At 40.9% G+C, this 19,671-nt stretch overlaps 1 protein-coding gene across 1 annotated transcript in view; it reads left to right on the top strand.

Annotated features, from left to right (window-relative positions):
* Positions 1 to 399: 399 nt before the first annotated feature.
* Positions 400 to 19,671, top strand: part of trpm3 (transient receptor potential cation channel, subfamily M, member 3) — a 147,046-nt gene continuing 127,774 nt past the window's right edge. Inside the window, exons 1-2 of the mRNA XM_071482592.1 lie at positions 400 to 2,648; positions 4,350 to 5,769. Of these exons, the coding sequence (XP_071338693.1) occupies positions 5,566 to 5,769 (204 nt within the window). The 5' untranslated portion in view covers positions 400 to 2,648; positions 4,350 to 5,565. The remainder of the gene's footprint in view (positions 2,649 to 4,349; positions 5,770 to 19,671) is intronic.

A 19,671-nucleotide genomic window follows, 5' to 3' on the forward strand; every position in this document is an offset into this window, starting at 1 on the left:
CGTTAGTTGCACAAAGATGAAGGAATTAATTGAACCAGTTTTGAGATGAAGAGATTTTGGAGCCCACTCATATCATTATGAAGAACAACAGATACAATATTTTCTTACTTTCTTTTTTCGGTCTCTGATTTTATCCTCCAGAGGAAAATGACGAGGAAATCTCACACCAGAAGAGTTCTGACCCCGCTGTGCACAGAGATTAAGGTAGGACTACACTTCCTGCTCCCCAAGGATCTTCAACATAATAGAGATATTCAACATTATAGACAATGGATCTATAACAAGCATGTCATTTTCAGGATGAGCTAATAATCACGTGTACTGACTATATATATTTCTATTTACATTTATCTATTTCTATACACAGTAGAAGCTGATACTATCATAATTTGTCCACTTCTTAAGATAATGTTACTGTTGAATTTTAAGTGCAAGTGTAAGTTCATTTTATGGCCAATAAGATGTGAAAGTTAAAAGGCCTTATAATAATATTTATGTTCAGTCCAAGCTGGGTAGCTCATTACAGTCAGATAAGTGCTGCATTCGGCAGCAGACAGATAACTGGTTCCACAAACTCAATCTGTGCATTAAAATATGGTTGAAATTGTAAAATGGAAGAGTTGCTTCTAATATGGTTGTATTGGCAGTGACAGTGATTACATCAGCAGCTACCGCCACGATGGTTCAGATATCCCTGTAGGCCCACAGCATTTCTATAATTTTATCAGTGTCTATGGGAAAGAGATACTTTGATCATGATCAAACCTCAGGACCAGAGAATAACATCATGTTCAGAAAGTCTGGCAATTCATATTTGTTTTCAAGATGAGAAACTAACTGGGTAATTTTTCTCAAGTATTTTGTTATTCCTTTGACTAATGGCAGCTCGTTTTGCAGGGGCATGCTTTGCTCTTTTCCTCTGCAACTTGTTCCGATTCTGAGCTTGACACTTTACACAACCCCAGAAAAAAGCGTCTGCTAATCAGACAGCCAATTAAAAAGCCTCTGCAAAAAAGTTACTCTTTCATTGAAATGACCTGGAATTAAATGGGTACATGTTGATCAGGAAACCAACTCTGTGTTTTTTTGTTTTATTTATTCATTAGGTGTTGCACCATTTACTGTACATGTTAGTCTCAGACTAGCTGAAACCAAACATGATATCTTGTGATCTTTTGCCTGACTCAGTATACTGCTTTGTTACTTTTGTTATTTCTTATGAAATCATTTCCATGCTGTGTATGAGACGATGCAGTCCTCTATTATTTGTAGGAAAAATGTCTGGCATCGGTGAGTGAATCTCCATGGTGGCTGCAAGTGAGTGTGCATGTTTGTGTGTGAATATTTTAGCAGGTGACTGGTAGTGTGTCTGCTGCTGATGTGGGGGAATGTGTGGTTTTGTGGATATAATGGTGTGAGTACTCTCGGTGATACATGGGGGGATTATAATGAAGCTCTGATGATCTAAGTTTTCAGGTTAGTAACCATGGCAACCACACGACCCTGTGTAGGTGGATCTTTGATGTTAAAGAAAGGGGGTGGTACAGGGGAGCAGGAGGGAGGCAGATGTCAGCCAGTGCTCTACACACAGACGAATCCAAACTTTAAACACACCATGTCAAATCTTCTCAAAGCTCCTTAGGTGAAATCTATAACTCTTATTTCCCTGCCTGCTTTTCAGAGTTTGTTTTTTTTTTTCACTCTGTCACTGGGTTTCTCATCTCCCCCGTCTTCCCATTTTTCTCATGAACCCAGTAAGTTCTTGGTAATATACTGTAAATTTGTGTTTAGCATTATATTTGGTTTTCTGTGCTCAGGAGCTAGCCCCAAACTGTCGTAGAAATTGTGATATGGAAAAATCTCTCTTTCCATATTGTTTTTTTTTTTTTTTTTTTAAATATATTTTGAAAAGTTAGTACCAGTCTTATCGCCTGCGTCTCTCTCCGTGTTGATATCCTGTGTAATTTCTATCACTGCTATAATCTCACTGTCAAACACAAGTTTGCACAAACTTTTGAAAAGTTGGACAAACTACCCTGTAACTGTGTGTGTGTGTGTGTGTGTGTGTGTGTGTGTGTGTGTGTGTGTGTGTGTGTGTGTGTGTGGTTACCGTAAGTTGGTCTGAATTGACGAGCAACAGCTGCTCACAGCCAACTTCAGGTCATACATATCCAACAAAAACACACATATTTCCAAATCACACACATCATATATCATGTTTTGTAGTCTGAATAAAAACCCTGCGCTGAATTTTTGTTCAAACAACAACAACAACAACAAAACAAAAGTTAATAATAAAATAAAATAAAATAAAATATAAATAAAGGTTTTACTCTAACCAATACGTGTGCATCAACAAGTCTCTGCCGCCTGTACAGCACCGTGCAGCACCTGGTGGAGGGAGCCGACCGTCCAGCAGCTACTCTCTGACATCTTTCTCACGGAGTTGGTGGAAAGAAATAAAGACCAAGGGCCATGAAGTCGGGCAAAGGTGTGTCTACAATTTGAAAATGTTTTCCTTAAGCAGCTCATAGTGGTATGAACAAAAGAAAAGACTCTCGGCAGCAGAGCTCAGGTTAGGAGCTCCCTCATGATGGAGTCACGGCTAAAAAGACGTTTGGTCTTCAAACCCCAACACATGCTGTCAGGTAAGATAACAGCACCCACTCCCACCGTCTCCGGGTCATGCGGTGAACTCATTGTTGGTGATAATTTAGTTTCTTAGCGGCGAGGTTTTGCTACAGGCTGCGCTAGCAGGCGGAAACGTAGCATTAACTAATGAAGAAGTTAATGACACCTGTCAAGCAGAGCTGCTTCCTCAATGACCTGCAGCCGAGCCACGCCCCCCCTGACTCACCGGGTGCGACAGGCCAGAGAGATCACACAGCTAGCATCATCTGGGCATTTGCCTCGCACAGACTAATTAAACACAATTTCATGGATATTTTGCCCATTTTACCGCTGTAAAGGCTTTTGTGCCAGCTACATTTTAAATATAACTTAATAAAATATGATTTAGTTAATTACAACTAATTATCAACTTGAATATCAGCCGTCGTTAGTGTGGCTAGGTGAAGTCTGGAAAAAGAAACCCGCACTGTCAGACTTGGAAACTCTTGCTTATTGCTCTGTAATGTCAGCGTAGCCACTGGTTCATACAATGCTTTTGTATTTAATGCAGTAAATTACTGTAAATAAAACTTGCACATTGGAAAACTGTACTGTATGACCAACAAACAACAATTTACAGGACAACTATGATCATTTTCATTATTGGCAAATCTACTGATTATTAATTGTTTTTTTTCTGGCGGTGATGTTCTCAGATGTCTTATGTTCGACCCAACAGTCCAAAAATCCAGAGATATATTATAATTACATAACAGTAAATCCTGTCTTTGGAGAAGTTATAGAACCAGTGAATGTTTGGCCTTTCTGCTTAAATCAATTAATTGATTATTAAAATCAATTCCCATTAATTTTCCATTCATCAGTAAATCGATTTACTAATTAACTAACTCACTGTTTCCACTATAGTGTCAAGTGTTTTTTTTTGCTGTGTGGTAAGACAGCCATTCATCAGGCTGATCCTGTTTAGACTATGTTATATAGCAGTTGATTATTTTCTGATGCATTTTACAACTTAAGCCAGAATTTTGCCATTTCCATTTAGCTTTTCTGATCCAATATATTATAATTAGCAAAAGATTACCCATGTAGTTGTCGCTCACACAGTGCAATAGTGAGGACTGACCTATATGTCCCTGCAGTGTCGTTCTGTGTTTGATCAGAACTTGTGACTATGTGTTTTTACTCTGTCTCCCTCCTTCTCTCCCACTGTCACTTCTTCCTACTCTCATCCTTCGGGGAATTTCTGTCCTGCTTTTTCACTTCTCTGTCTCTCACTTGCTCAGTCATACTCTCTCTCTCTCTCTCTCTCTCTCTCTCACACACACACATAAACACACACACACACACTCTCTCTCTCTCTCACACACACTCACACACTCATACACACACACACACACACACACACACATACATAAATACACAGTAGAGCGTACTCCCAGGTGGTGAGTCGTTGCTGGGAGCGACAACAACAATGTCCCCGGTGTTCAGACACTGTCATCTCTTCTTACTCTGTCTCCCTGTCTCTGTCCCGCTATCTCACTTGCTCTCTATCTCCTCTTGTTTTCTTGTCCAGAATATTTTTCTTCCCTTTTTGGCCAAAATAGAGTAAGTGGCATCTTAGATTCCCATAGGGCTGTAGCATTATAAGATGACAACTATTTTTTTCTCACTACTGTCTTCTCAAATTCTCATCTTATGTCAACTCCACGACTCCACAGTGTGGCAAACCTTTTAGCGCATCTGAAGACCTGAGAAATGAGAGAGTGGGAGGTGATGAAGAAGAAGACAACCAGGAGAGGAGCTGGAAATTGAAAAAGCAGAGAAGACCACAACTGCCAGTTTTATGTGGTATTGCCCTTTACTCTTCAATTGCAACAGAGAAGCTGAGGTTCAGGTGGCTTAATTCATGAACTGTGAACCATGTACATCAAAGAGGAACAAGAAAAAGAAAAAGAAGAAGGGGAGGCATGTACCCCACACAGGAGAGAGAGAGAGAGAGAGAGAGAGAGAGAGAGAGAGAGAGAGAGAGAGAGAGAGAGAGAGAGAGAGAATGAAAGCTCGGGGAGGAAGAGGAGAGGGAGGAGATGGAGGTTTAGTAGCTGTGGGTATTCAAGGCACAGTATTCACAGTGAGAGAGTGACTTACTGAACAGGGTGTCTGTCTCTGTGCCTCTCACTCAGCTTAGAGCAGCTCTGCGCTATGCTCAACAGGAGCCCTGCACTCCACTCTTCGTTTTCTTTGTCTTTGTTTCTTTTTTTTCTCTCTCCACCTGTCTCGCTGTTTTTCCTGCTCTTTCCTTGCCCACTCTGTGAGCTTACTGTCATTATTTTTGCCTCTGTCCTGAAGCCCCTTTCACCCGGATCTGAATATCGTACCCTTCAACCCCCTCCTCCTCCCTCTCACTCCCTCCCTCCCTCCCTCCCTCTCTCTCTCTCTCTTTCCCTTGCCTTGTTTCCCTGTTTCTCTCTCTCTCCCAGTGAGTAGGGAAAACAGCATCAACGGCCGAGCCACAGTAACAGCACATGCAACAGGGTGCAGACAGCACCTTCTGCTTCGCCACCTCTCCTCTCTAACTCGCATCCCTCCCAGAGGAAGGCTACAGGGAGCAAAAGAAGAGCACAGGAGTGCAGCCGAACAGGTGAAGAGCTGCTGTCCCACTCCTTTTGATCAACAGCTCAGAAGAGGAAAAAAGTGAAAGAAACAGGGAGAAAGGAGTCAAAATCTTTTCTTACACAATCTTTTGAAGTGACAAAGAAGACTTGAAGAAAGAGGAGAGACACAGAGACTGAGTGGATCAGGCTAATTCAGAAGGCTGAAGAGTTAAGAATAAAGTGAGGATGCCACCTGTGGCACTAGTTTGATTAAACAACAGCCTCCTCGACTCAGCGTGGCTGTCCTCCTTCCCACATCGCTTCGACCGAATTTTCAACACCAATGGCTTCCAAGAAGAAGTGGGCCGAGCGGAGGGAGTTACGAAGGGAGCGGCCCTTCTCCACCCGCGATGATTCATCTGTTGCGTCCGGGACATCTGGGCCAGGGCGTCCCACCACCAGGGGGCGTTTCTCAGAGTCGTGGAAGAGGCTCAGCTCCAGAGGGGGGTCCACCAAGAGGGGGGTGCTCAACTCTCAGCAGCCACCGGTAAGATGTTTCGAGGATACAGAGGCCCCCTCTACATGTTCCCCCCAAAGATTAATCAATGACCTGTGTGCTGGGAGGGAAATGGGACAGGAAACACTGCTGCCAAGATAGCACCTTTCCTGGGAGGGAGTTAAGCAGCAGTGGGGGATTACAGGGTACATAAGGTAGAAGAATTTGGAAGACAAACTTAAATAAGGATTTAAATATCAAAGTCCTCAGTATATTATTCACTCTGTGGTGCCTCTTGCTGATACTTCTAGTATGTAGGCATCTAGCATTACCCAAAGACACTATTTTTGCTTCTGTGCAGTTGTTTTTAGCTTTACAGAGTTGTCCATCACCCTGGAAACTAGGTGCTGCAGTCAGAAGAGACTATTATATTTATCTAGGTTTTTTTTTATATATATAGTATAAACTCTATATTGTAGACCTAACTACATAAACATATGAGATTATTTACCACTTAAATTTAAAACTGCTACAGGTCCTCATTTTCTAACCTTTTACATAATGCTAGGCAGTCAGTGCTAGTCACCACAACACATTACCTCCAACTGTTAGTGATTATGGTGTCTGTACTCTCTGTACATAATGAGTAAATTGACCAACAGACCAGTCCATTAAAAACCTGATGTTTAACAGCAAATAGAGGGAACCACTGGAGGTTGCAATAGTGAACCTATGAAATGATGTATCTGGTGTATTCTAAATTAAAGATGAGGTGGCCCTCTGGAGAAATGTTAGTCATGTTTTGAAAGGCAGCTGTTGGTTTTATGGCTTCATAATCCAATGCACAATGAACAATGTTATTGTTAGTGTATCTTAGATAGGACCATTTTTATGGACTCTTGGAGATCAGCTAAACTTCTGTGATCACAGTATTTGGTAAAACTTGCACTCGTCAAAGTAAAAGACGGCATGTTTTTTTGCTTGTGCCAGCTGGTTTCAGTGGCATCAAGTGACTGGCAACAATGCAGTGTGAAATCCTGCGTAACACAGTTGCTGCCAATATCAGGAAATACAAGACTGTTGAGGATTATCAAAGTCAAATAAACAATACCTCCTCATAAAGGATAATTATGTACCATTACGTCCATATCAACAGAGAAATTGACAGCTTGGAGGCTTCCAATAATGACATTGGCTGTTTTCTCCGGTGAGGTTTTTGTGTATAGGACTAAATCACATTTGTAGTAGTAGTTTGTGGATAACTAAAAGATTAGAAGAGAAACACTGCACTTGAAAAACTTGAATAATACAGCTAAAGTCACAGTACAACTGTAAGTATTTGTGAAAGACTTGCCATAAAAAGCCACTGGGAATTATTGAGAGAAATGTGAAAAAAGTGGAACATGACTGGAAACTGGTTGGACACATAGACTTCACCATCTGCTATTCACTCAGTTCCCATCTTTTTTCTTCTGTACCTGCACTACTTCAAGATGCTAGGGTGCTTGTAGTGCTTCAAAATCAGTGTATACTCTTCAGTGTCTTTTGGCAGCACCTGTCAGGCTAGTGGGAAAAAATTCTCCATAGTCCTTGTGGCAATGCTGAAACCTTTCAGTGATCTGGATTTGTTGGATCTATGGTCCCATCCACTCTATTTTTGAAATGTAGAACTTCACTGATGTTTATGGATCAAGGTCAGTATTACTAAAGCTGGCTTCTAGCTGATGCTCATCAACTCTCACATTTAGCCAATCTGTGGGGTGATATTTGGCAGAGATATCAGAGCTGGGAGATGTGTGGGAGACAGAGATATGCACGGTTGGTGATACGAGATCCATTTTTGGTTTTTCAGTTGTGCCCCATTAACCAGTGCTATTTTGTATTGCACACACACACTCTGATGTAAAAATCGTAGAGGAAATGTTTTTTTAAAATAATACTTACAGTGAGGTAGTATGGTAGTTTTGTCACAGATGTAATTTAGGTTTATGAAAATCTAAAGATATGTTTTAAATCTGACTCATAATATTTTGTAACACTAGAACAAGTGTGTGTGTTCCTGTCTGGGTTGGTAGCTGTGTTTTTGTTTGTGTGTGTGTGTGTGTGTGTCTGTGTGCACAAAGAGAAGACAAGCTTAGTCCTCTGGGATTTGTGTTGCTTGGATATGAACCACAGAGTGATACTACCACAACACGACTGCTAGTCTCAAATCATTAGACACTTTGAATCATTAGTCATTTGTAATGGCCAGGTGTGTGTGTGTGTGTTTGTTGTGCACTGAGCGAGTGAGCGATTCTGTGTGTCACTGACTGAGTGAGACCGAGAGTGACGGATGGCAATTGGAGGAGAAAGTGAGAGATGAAGTATTATTCCACAAGTGCTTTGACAATCCGCAACTCTATGATTGTGCTGAATTAGTGAAAGACAAGGAGAATTAGTGGCCAAAACAGATAGTGACAGAGAGGAGCTTGAAGAAAATTCAGCACTGTGGATTTAAGTTAGTCACTTCAAATCCACAGTGGAAGTCTCCATCTTACTGTAAGGGTGTGAATCTGTTCCTCCCTGAAAAATCTGCTTTAATTTAGTTACCAACAAGACAACACATAAAAATTAGACATTAATTTATATTTTTGAATTAGTTTTGTAAATGCAGCTTAAAAAAATTTCAAAATAAAAAACTGCAATAGGCACAATCACATAGGATAGACCCCTGCTCAGGCTCATTTTGGTTGGGGCTATTTATGCCATGCTGCAGGGGTGTCAGAACCAGAGTAATGTCAGTCAGTTATGGTCTTCTGTATACTCCTGTGTGAATGGATCATAGGTACAAATGCTTGAAAATTGTGTCTGTTGTCACAGTGACGAGAGAGCTTTTTCACGACAGACATACTGACTGTTCACAGCAGGCAAAGCCTAGCTGCAACCTTTGGGGCTGAAGAAATGTTCATTTTTGTACAAAAAAAGGTTTTGGTCTCTGTAGCTAATTTCCCCCTTAATGACAACTGTGCAGGAAGATCATTTTTATACAACTCACCAGTTTAAACTTTTGACAGGTGCGTGAGCGTATGCTTGCCACAAACAGGCATGCGCCGAAGTCTTGGTTCTGTACACCTTTTTGCCCGTTTTTTGCATGAGCCGGGAGTTAGGTGGAGTTAGCCCACTCTGAGCCATTAAAACTGCTCCGTCATGGAGGCCTCATCCATCTTTATATACAGTCAGTTCTTAGTAAGCCACTTCTGTGAGCCAGTATGCACACTACAAGAGCCCAGAAACTGGGACACCCAAACAAAGTGCAGTTGCTAATTGATAGTATTGATTACACCTATGCTTTTCCTGCTATGACATGTTGAAATGTCTATTGTGAAAAATGTCTATGGGAAGTAATAGATAGAGGCTTTTCAATGAAATACTGCAGACTGGGTATTATATACTTCATGGGATCTTTATCATCAATGTCAAGACACTTTTAAATGAAAAACTATACCTTTAACTCAAGAGAGTAGTTGTACTTGTTGTAGTTGTCGCCAATGTTGATATTCATGTTGTCTTGGTCCGAGTGCTCATGCAGGCAACCTTAAAGTGATAGTTCGGGTTATTTGACGTGGGATTGTATTAGGTAGTCATGCATAGTCAGTGTATTACCTGCAGTAATTCAGTGCACTGCTAGTTAGGACAGACAGCAGAGAGCACCAACACAGAAGCAGAGTGATGTGCTGCTGTACACGGGGGCCACCAGAAAAAAAAGTGTTTGAGACATTTTTAAAAGATGCCTTCCCAAACAATCCAATATCATTTTACGCTGCATTTAGAATATTTTCAGTGCTTTATCTTCCCGTCAAGACAAAGTAAAGTCTGTGAGAGTCTGTAGAGACTGAGTGTGTGGTAAAGTGTGGGTCTTTGTTTATGTCAATTTGCTTTTTTATTTATTGCCATGTGAATGCCCTGCAGTTCATGAAGCCATCTGTGGATCATGGAGGCCTTCTGCTCAGTACAGATAGAGAAATCCCCTGTCCTCTTTACTTTTTTTCAGGTTTAAATTGTGTGTGTGGTGTTTGTGTTGTTTTTGTGTGCTTGACTGTGTGTGTATTTTGATGTGTGTTAGCCAGTATGTCATGAGGCAGTTTGAGATAGGATGGTAGTGTCAAAGCCTTGCAGCTCAAACTATCACCCTAATGCTTTTGGCTGTAATGAGCCTCATCTCATGTCACAGTTGAACCACAGCAGTGTTGATAACAGACATTTTGCCCGCTGTGGTCACCCCTGGCACCAGAGCATGTCTTTAAAGGCTCCCATAGCTCATGTCTCATTTAGCTACCCTGATTAGGCTCGTTAGTGCTTGCTGTGTGTTTCTAGACATTTCACTCATCAAATAACAGTTAAAAAAATCCCGCACACCATCTAACTTGGAATAAACTGTTTATTTGCAGCATTTCTGTGCTGGACCTTCAAAGTCCGGCACCTAACTTAGGCAAGTTTAATTGCTGCTCTGGATCCATTCATCCTGCTCTTATGCACCTGCCTCACTAAATAAATCTACAAAGTGTTGTTTTATTAAAAAAAGAAAACTTTGTAAGTGTTTGTCTGTGTTCCAGTATCTGGAATTATTATTTATTTTGAATTTATTATTTAACGCACACTGTATAATTTCTGTCACTAGGGGTCTCTTAATCAAAGCAATAACAAAGGCGGCACTGGGTGACGTCGTGAAGTAGTGTGGGATCATGGGGGTTCTTCACCACTATTGCCTTAAGCTTCTCCTGGCTAAGATTCTTCAGTGTGAGTCATTCCAGAGGTTTTTATGGAGAGCGGAATTATCCGCAGAGGTCCCCTCCTCTCCAAATAAACAGACCCGGTGATTATAATTGGTAAAAACACTGAATAAAGCGGTTTCACACCAAAAGTCAGCGTTCTGCAAATGCTATACAGCAGACACAAGACGTCAGGAGGGGTTGGGACCTGAGACTGCCCCTAACTTTTGTTTCAATTGTTTTTCTGATAGCTTATGATCCAGGTGTTCTGGAGGTTTTTAACGGCAGCCAAATTATCCACAGAGTTGTCTTTGTCCAAAATGAACAGACCAGGGGATTGAAACTGGTAAAAACACTGAATAAAGCTTCACTTTAAAAAATCAGTGACTCATCAACATGGTTCAGGTCACACAGGACGTCAGGGAGGGGCTGTTTTTACAGGCAGCCAAATGATCCGCAGAGGCGTCCTCCTCTCCATAACAAACGGACCAGAGGGTTAAAACTGGTAGATACACAGAATAAAACAGTTTCCCATTAAAAATCTGTGGTTCACAGACACAGATCAGCAGACACTGGACATCAGGGAGGGGCTGGGAGCTGAGCTGCCAAACATTTGCTTGGCTTTTTTCTCTGATAACTTAAGATCCAGATATCTGATGTCTAACATTCTTCATTCCTTTAAAATATGTAGTTGATAACAACCAATGTGTAAAGTGTATCCTAAAAATGTGGCTTAAAACCAGATACAAATCAATTTTGAGCTTCTGGCAGGCAACCACAACGGCGATGCAGGAGCATAGGGGATATGACATCATTGACAGGCAGCCAAATGATTCGGACTGTTACCATGATTAACATTAAAACATCGTCTTCGCATCAGTTATTGTATGTCCCACATCATGTGTGTTACATGATGGCTAAAGGGGAGTGAATATTTGACTATCTGACAGGTGGCCAGAGACATCACTCCAAATGAATAATAATAGTGGTACAAAACAGTTGGATGTGTAAATAAACAACAATTGTTGTCAAGTTCCTCATATTACTGAAAAGTTGGTGATTTGCCAATTCTCTGTTTACAGTTTGTTTTCACTGCCCCCAAGTGGCCAAAAAAAGCTGGTACTGCAGTTTTAATGATCCTAACATAGTCTGGGCAGTGTTTCTGCTCCACTGCTGTTGTACATCCATCTTAAACAATATCTCACCATATCATTACATTTTATAGAGTACAAACATAACAAGCTCTCCATATAACCTCTAATCTTTTCTTATACACAATACATATATGCATACTATGTACTGAGTAATACTGATTTTTCACTGCTTCATGGTGAGAAAAAGAACAGGTTCTGTTTTGTTGAAAATTCAATTTGTCTTTTGGGATCCCCTTTACCCAGGGGAAACAAAACTGAAAATGTGTGAACACTTGTGTTGGATTCTCATTACAAAGAACCCAAGTGTGATATTACTTTATGAGGCAGAGGTCGGAAAGAAGCTAAGAGTTTTGTTGGTTCCTATGGGAACGGTGCATGGTTCAGTGATTTTTGATTTCAGAGGGATGTTTTTAGAACAGATCAGTGACTCTTACACTTAAAAGCATTTTCTGTGAGTTAGGAAATCTGGCATTTGCTCTTTTGCTGCTTGGTAGCACGATAAGGCAAATAATTACTTTTCAACACATCTAAGTTCTGAAAAACAATATAGGTTCAGAGTTACTTAATTTCATTTATTATCCTTTTGGATATTCCTTTTCTGTCTGTCCTAATTGTAAAACAACAAAAAAGTTGAACACAGACGGCAAAACAACAAAATTAAATACAACAAAATACAGGTGACACAACAATCTGATCATATAGATTTGTTTAACAGAGCTAAACAAATCTATCCCCTTGGGTGCCTGAATAGAATCTCTCCCACCAAAGCTTGAATTTTAGCCTTTAGGTCATGGCAGCAACACATGCACCAGTATGCATTTGCAGTAGAAATGGAAAAAACAAAAAACTGCAGGGAGCTAACAGCGTCATTTCTCATAAAATTAACTGGAATTTTTAATAGATAAAATAGCTATTCAAAGTTTTATAAGGTAACTGAAGTAAAAATGACTAAAACTAGGAAAACTTAAATTTGTATTGAAATTTGAGTCTCAGTGAGTGGTCCCGGTTCAGCAGCACCAGATTGTTACAGAAAGCAGAGTCTCTCAGTGTGGTCTCCAGTGAGAGTTTTCTGTTCCCCTCATGAATTGCATATATTTCACTGAAGACGCGCTCACTCAGAACGGACAAAGAAACTCATGCGTCTGTGGCAAGTAGGCTGAAGTGCCCGTCATTCTGTCTCCACCACTGAAGTGGAGCCATATGCCTGTCGATCACTGGCTCCTTGAGATACAGATGTAGCTCATCCTAAAGGCAGGCCAAGGCCAACAGCTTGCCAGTGAGGGGTTTTAGCAGTTAACTGAACATCTCATGAATACGGCTACGACAAGATGTCTGTCCTCTCTGTTGCCTTATTGGGGTTCTGTCTTGTTTATACGTCCTTTGTCGCGCAGCCTGTTCTTCTTCACTGGCTCCCTCTGTAGCAGCATGTTCTTCTTGACTGGGCTCTTGTGTAGCATCTTCTACATCCTCTTTCAGCCATTCATTGGTGTTGGTCAATGTAGTGCCAGCACAGAGTGCATGATTCTTATACCGAGCATCTAAGAGACTGCCGGCACCACAGTTTTTGTTTCTAATAGTTTTGACAAATGTTTGATCAGACTGTCCTTCATGACTTGCTTGGACATGTGGATGCCCTGTATTGAGGCCCCCTAATCATCTTGAAGTAGCATTTTCAGCAGGGTCAGTAAGGGGTACTACTGATGAATTGTCGGGGCTCACCTCCAGTGTTCCCATTTCTTTTGTGTGGTTACAAAAACTCAATGCTGATGGACCCTTAGGTCTTGAAGTATGTGTACTTTTTGGTATCGTTCTTTCCATGCTGACACCTTCTTTGTAGTTCCTCCAGATGTCCTCCATGGGGTTGGTTGAGGGTAATACTCCAATACTGTGCTGATCTTTAGTAGGCAAGGGGCAAGAGTCTTGGTACTGCTGGTTTAGGTCTGTACCTTGAGAAGCACTGGAGAGTGCTTGTTGGCCACTGGCTAGTACCTCAAAAGATTTTAGAGCGCTGTCTTGGAGAAATGCTGGCTGGCTGTCAGACAGACACGCAAGCACTGGCAGAAGCCGGAGAAAAATGCGGCAAGAAGAGTGCGATGGCTAAGTGTGCTCTGTTGGGTCGCGGAAGAGCCTGTGCTGCTGTCCATATTGAAAACCTACTGCACCTTTCAGGGTCTGTGGCGGAGATTAAAGTAATGGGACTACCTGCCCTGTTATTTGACTCTGCTTTGTGAATGGACTGTCTTTATCCAATCAGATTCAGGTAAAAAACAGGGTCAAATTCATACTTGTAACTTAGGCATCACACACAGTGTGAGTTTTAGATGCAGTTTATTCACAAAAGCATTTCCTCTTTCACAGTGTCCTCACTGCTGATATCATTTGATCACTTATTTTATTGACTTTTTTTTTTTTTTTTTTCCTTTTTTCCTTTTGTTTACTAAGGTTGATTTACAATAATGTAGCTTGGAATTATTTGTGAAAATCACTTTACAAACTCAAAATCTTTAAAACCTAATTTTATAAGCTTCATACTGCCTCCTATCAGTCAAGAAGTTGATGATTTACTCACAGGAACTCAGGCAGCTTCTAGTAGTCCTAGGGCAGCTGAGGCGTTATGTTGTTCCATGTTGCACAATGCTATATGAACATTGCAGACTTTGGAGAGATTGTGGAGAATAAGACACTGTTTTGTGCTGGTGTTTTCTATTTTGTTTTTGAAGATACAGATGAAGAATAAACCCTCACAGATTGAGATAATGATCTCGGCCAACTCATTTGTGATAAATGAGTTTTGAATCCTGGTTGGGCATACAGTCAGAATAGTCGGTAATATCCTTTTTATTTTATTTTTTTGTTTTGTTTTGTTTCAGAAAAAGCCATTTGATTCGATTTATTTTTGTGTGTTTAGTTTGCTGCAATATGCATTGATAGATGTAGCTATCAGCCAAGGAAATGAGTCAACCAGCAGGGTGAAGCATTGGTGTGCAACAAGTGAGGCTGTAGATTTGATATGTTGTTCATAGTGGACAAAAAAAAGAACATCTTGTAATAGCTGTTAGATACTTTACTGGGCCTTATGTGTGAAAGAATTGCTTTTTAAAGTGTGTTGGCCAGGAAATGTTGGCCAGTGCTGTCCCTGCTGACTTGTTTTTTACAGACTCATACCTCAGTGCTATAAAAGGTTCACCCTGTGTTATATTTGGAAAACTCACAATATTGTCAAATGATTAGCCAGATAGTGAGCTTAACGAGAAAAAAAAGAATGACAAACAAGAATACAGTCCTGAACACTGACAATAATAAATGAATTTTTAAAAATACCAGTGTGAAATAAATATAAAGTTTCTAAAAAAATGGCACTGGAAATGAATGCTGCCATAGTTATGTAAGATTACAGTAAGAACAATGATAAAATGCTGTTTCAAAAATAAAAATGATAGAAATATCTTATCAATATGTAATGTATACTGGGGCAGCAGAGTGGCCTCTACCCACAGCACAATGTGTGGCACAATCTGATTTGAATAGTATTACTTTCAGATAAGATGCAGTGCCTTTATTTCCCTTGTGTGTGTTAAGTTTAATTTATTTGTTTTTTCGATTTATTATTTTTGCAAGGATTCAATTTACATCTATTATTCAGTGTCCTCTGTGTAGTTTTGAGTAACAGCGCAATTTAACACAATTTACACACAATTTATCTCCGGGATGTGTCTTTGTCTGCAGCAGCAGAATGTGACAGCATGGTTCATTTGCAAAGATGAGTATGATTAAAATTAAGTGTAAACCTGTGAAGGTCATGCAAAAATATTTCTAGAACTTCATTTAAAGACCTCCTCTGAAGAAAATCAGGTTGTCCATATGATGTTTTTTTTATATAGTCAAAACATATATCATAAGTGGAATAATATGCCATGACTGTGCATTTCCACCTTGGAACTGCTGTGAACCAATGACAATCTCACAAAAATAGATTCAGAAAGGGTTTCATACGTAACATAACAAAGGAACCAATCCCGTCAACTTTCAGGGACTCGGGGAGGGCAAAAATAAAGACAAAATACTTTGTCAGCCACTGCCAGTTGTGAGCTGACAAACAGCATAAACAAATAAAAGATGCTAAATACGCTAACTGCTCTAATTTGTCTGCTAGTCACCGATTTTGATGCACAACACACTGTAGTCTGGGTCTGACTGAGGCTCAAACAGGTAGCTGAGTCTCTCCAATGTGTATTCCAACACTAAACATCTTGATATTTGCTTCTCCTTCACCAGTCACCAAAACCTTGTCAGTATAGAGTGAGTTTGCATTAGCACAGCCACCAGCGCTGTGTCAGCCACTACCAGTTACAAACCAACAAACAACATAAGCATAACCAATTATGTAAACTTACTGTTCTGCATTAGTTACGATACTTCTAGTTGCTTTTATAAGATGCAACTTTGGTGCACAATACATTCCTCAAAAACTCCTGAGTCTGTGTCTGACTGAGGCTAAAACATGTGGCTGATGCTTTCCGAAGTTTCTTATGCTAATCATATTGATACGCACTGCTGTCTCACCTGTAAATCTAAGCAAGTAGCAGTGGTGGGCAGGGTAGAAGGCCTGATCCAGATTTTTCAACGAGGAAATAAGTGTAGATGTTCCTACATCCCCAGTTTTTGATTCTTTTTCACTTTTTATGTGGGAAAGCCATGTTAAACAAAATATTTATCATAACAGAGTATTTTGACATAGTTTAAAAGATGTCTGAAGAGGAACTTTAACAAGTTGACACCATGCTACTAGTGACCCCTTGTGGCTCCTTCTGCTGATCATTAAGAGACCATTACACCATTAAATGAGATCATTAACCTTTAAATGAGACCATTAAAATGGAGATGAGATTCTGTGAGATCTCAGCTTTATATAGGGAGACTAACAATAGGTAGTTTGCTGACATACGTGGGTGATGTGGCTAGCCGCTGCAAGGTAGTGCCAAAACCAAGTGTGAAGAAAGGTGGACAGGACAGATGGTCTGGTAATGGTATTTGCTTGAATCCTACTAAAACTATTATTGTCTCAGTAAAACTGTGTGTATTTTAAGTTAAAGTTTTATTCTGGTCTCTTACTTTCCTTTTTTTTCTTTTGTAACCTGTACATTTTCACTTCTAGCAGCAGTAGCACCTTCTTACCTTTACTGTGGTAAAATTGTTAACAGTGAAAATCCCACTGATTATGCTCAGCATCCCTTACACTAAATTGTATCATGCCCTAAATTTAAGACATTGCGTGAGACAACAAAGCACACTGCACTTTTGCTTGTTTGCTTCCACTCTCACAGTTTGACAGCTGTTGCGCCTGATGCAAAGCAGATGATTGGAGAAGATGGGGGGCAATTCAGTCTCTGTTAAGATCAGAGAACTGCTGACTACAGATTTTGTCTTGGTATGCATCTGCAAAATGGAAAATTAAACTCAAATTTTCTTGTGAAATTTGATGTAATATGATGTATATTGTGATTATGTGTGATATATCAACTATGTATGACTTACTGGGTATACAGACAATCAACCCTGCTGGGCTCTGGGCCTGCCACACCTCCAACACTGCACATTTGGTCAGCTGCGGGGTCATCAGCTGGGGACCACCATTCATGGATGTTTTGCCCCCTACCCTGGAACATCGCCTAGTGGTGGGTCAGTGAGCAGGGATGTCTCAGTGATCCTGCCCACAGCTAACCTGTCTCAGGAGTTGCTGGCTCCCCATGTTTTTTCCCATCTTCTTAGCCAAAGCCAAAAGCTTGCCTTCTCAGCCTCTTCGGGGAGTACACTCAGGCTTTGTGTAGCTCCTTGCCCCATAGCCCAAGGTCCCGGAGTAGATGTGTTGTTGAGCTTCCCACAAAAACCCTTCTACCAATCTCCACTGGGCAAAGTCTTGTGTTCCATCCACCTTTCCTGCACTCTCCCACCAAGCCTGCATACTTTGCTTTCTTCCTTCATGGGCTGCCTCCAGCCCCTCGTCCCATGGCACAGTTAGCTCAACCAGCAGCACTGATATTTATGCCCGTTGCCCAGAGCACCATGTCTGGTTGTAGTGTGGTGCTGCAGATCTCTCCTGGAAAATACAGTGATTAAAAACATTTGTGGCCAAAGGTACCATGGTTAGATGAATGCCTTATGACTGTTCCTTCAAAAGTTGCTCAAGTCTCAACACAAGTGAGAAGATATTTTCATTCTTACATAAAACTGTTTAATTTTATGTTTTTTAAAATCCATCTCCACCTTTTTAAAGTTTTGTCCATCTAAATCTAAAAGTTCACCCACAGATTTCTGCATATCACAGTTGTAACACAGTTATATGCACAGTAATAACTTCTCATGATCGTGCATCTTGATGACTGGACATCATCTGTAGATGCCCTACCTAAGGCTTGGTAGAATAGTCCATCCCAGCATATTAAAAAAAAAAAAAAAAAAGATATCAATTTATACACACACACACACACACACACACACACACACACACACACACACACACACACACACACTTTATTAGGTACACCTTGCTAGTAGCTGGGTAGGACCCCCTTTTGCCTTCAGAACTGCCTTAATTCTTCGTGGCATAGATTCAACAAGGTGCTGGAACAATCCTCAGAGATTTTGGTCCATACTGACTAGCATCACACAGTTGCTGCAGATTTGTCAGCTGCACATCCATGATGCCAATCCCCCGTTCCACCACATCCCAAAGGTGCTCTACTGGATTGAGATCTGGTGACTGTGGAGGCCATTTGAGTACAGTGAACTCATTGTCATGTTCAAGAAACCAGTTTGAGATAATTTGAGCTTTGTGGTGAGGCGTGTTATCCTGCTGGAAGCAGCCATCAGAAGATGGGTACACTGTGGTCATAAAGGGATGGACATGGTCAGCAACGATACGCTGTGGCGTTTAAACGATTCTCAGTTGGTACTAAGGAGCCCAAAGTGTGCCAAGAAAATATCCCCCAGACCATTACACCATCCCCACCAGCCTGAACCGTTGATACAAGGCAGGATGGATCCATGCTTTCATGTTGTTGATGCCAAATTCTGACCCCACCATCTGAACGTTGCAACAGAAATCGAGACTCAGAACAGGCAACGTCTTGCCAATATTCTATATTGTCCAATTTTGGTGAGCCTCTGTGAATTGTAGCCTCAGTTTCATGCTCTTAGCTAATAGGAGTGGCACCCGGTGTGGTCTTCTGCTGCTGTAGCTCATCTGCTTCAAGGTTCAACGTGTTGTGCATTCAGAGATGCTCTTCTGCATACTTTGAATGTAACTAGTGGTTATTTTAGATACTATTGCCTTCCTATCAGTTCGAAGCAATCTGGCCATTCTCCTCTAACCTCAGGCATCAACAAAGCATTTTCACCCAGAGAACTGCCGCTCACTGGATATTTTCTCTTTTTCTCACCATTCTCTGTAAACCCTAGAGATGGTTGTGTGGGAAAATCCCAGTAGATCAGCAGTTTCTGAAATACTCAGACCAGCCTGTCTGGCACAAAACAACCATGCCATGTTCAAAGTCACTTAAATCACCTTTCTTCCTCATTCTGATGCTTGGTTTGAACTTCAGCAGGTCGTCTACATGCCTAAATGCATTGAGTTGCTGCCATGTGATTGGTTGATTAGATATTTCCGTTAACGAGCAGTTGAACTGGTATACCTAATAAAGTGTCCTGTGTGTGTGTGTGTGTTTGTGTGTGTATGCCAATGAAAATTAGCGTGTATCAATGAATTTTGGCACATTGATGTGAGAGACTGAATTTTTACATCCATGTTGGCAAAATGCAAAGCTTTGCTTTTCTCTGACTCCCTCTCTTTGGCAAAGAGTAGCAGTGCGCAAACATTCAGTTGGGAGCTTCTCATGTCACTCATTAATGTTGATTTTGTGAGTACCTTGATAATAGGCCAAAGTCAGGTTTGTGTCTGTACTCCAAAGATCATTTGTGAGGGAACAACCTCAACTGTGTAACGCTGCTGTACAGTTGCAAGTGTTCTTGAAGTTCCAACAACTCCAGGAGTG

This window comes from Trachinotus anak, unplaced genomic scaffold (assembly GCF_046630095.1).
Source record: "Trachinotus anak isolate AG129_WGS33_773 ecotype Australia unplaced genomic scaffold, CSIRO_AGI_Tana_v1 ptg000008l, whole genome shotgun sequence".
NCBI lineage: Eukaryota > Metazoa > Chordata > Actinopteri > Carangiformes > Carangidae > Trachinotus > Trachinotus anak.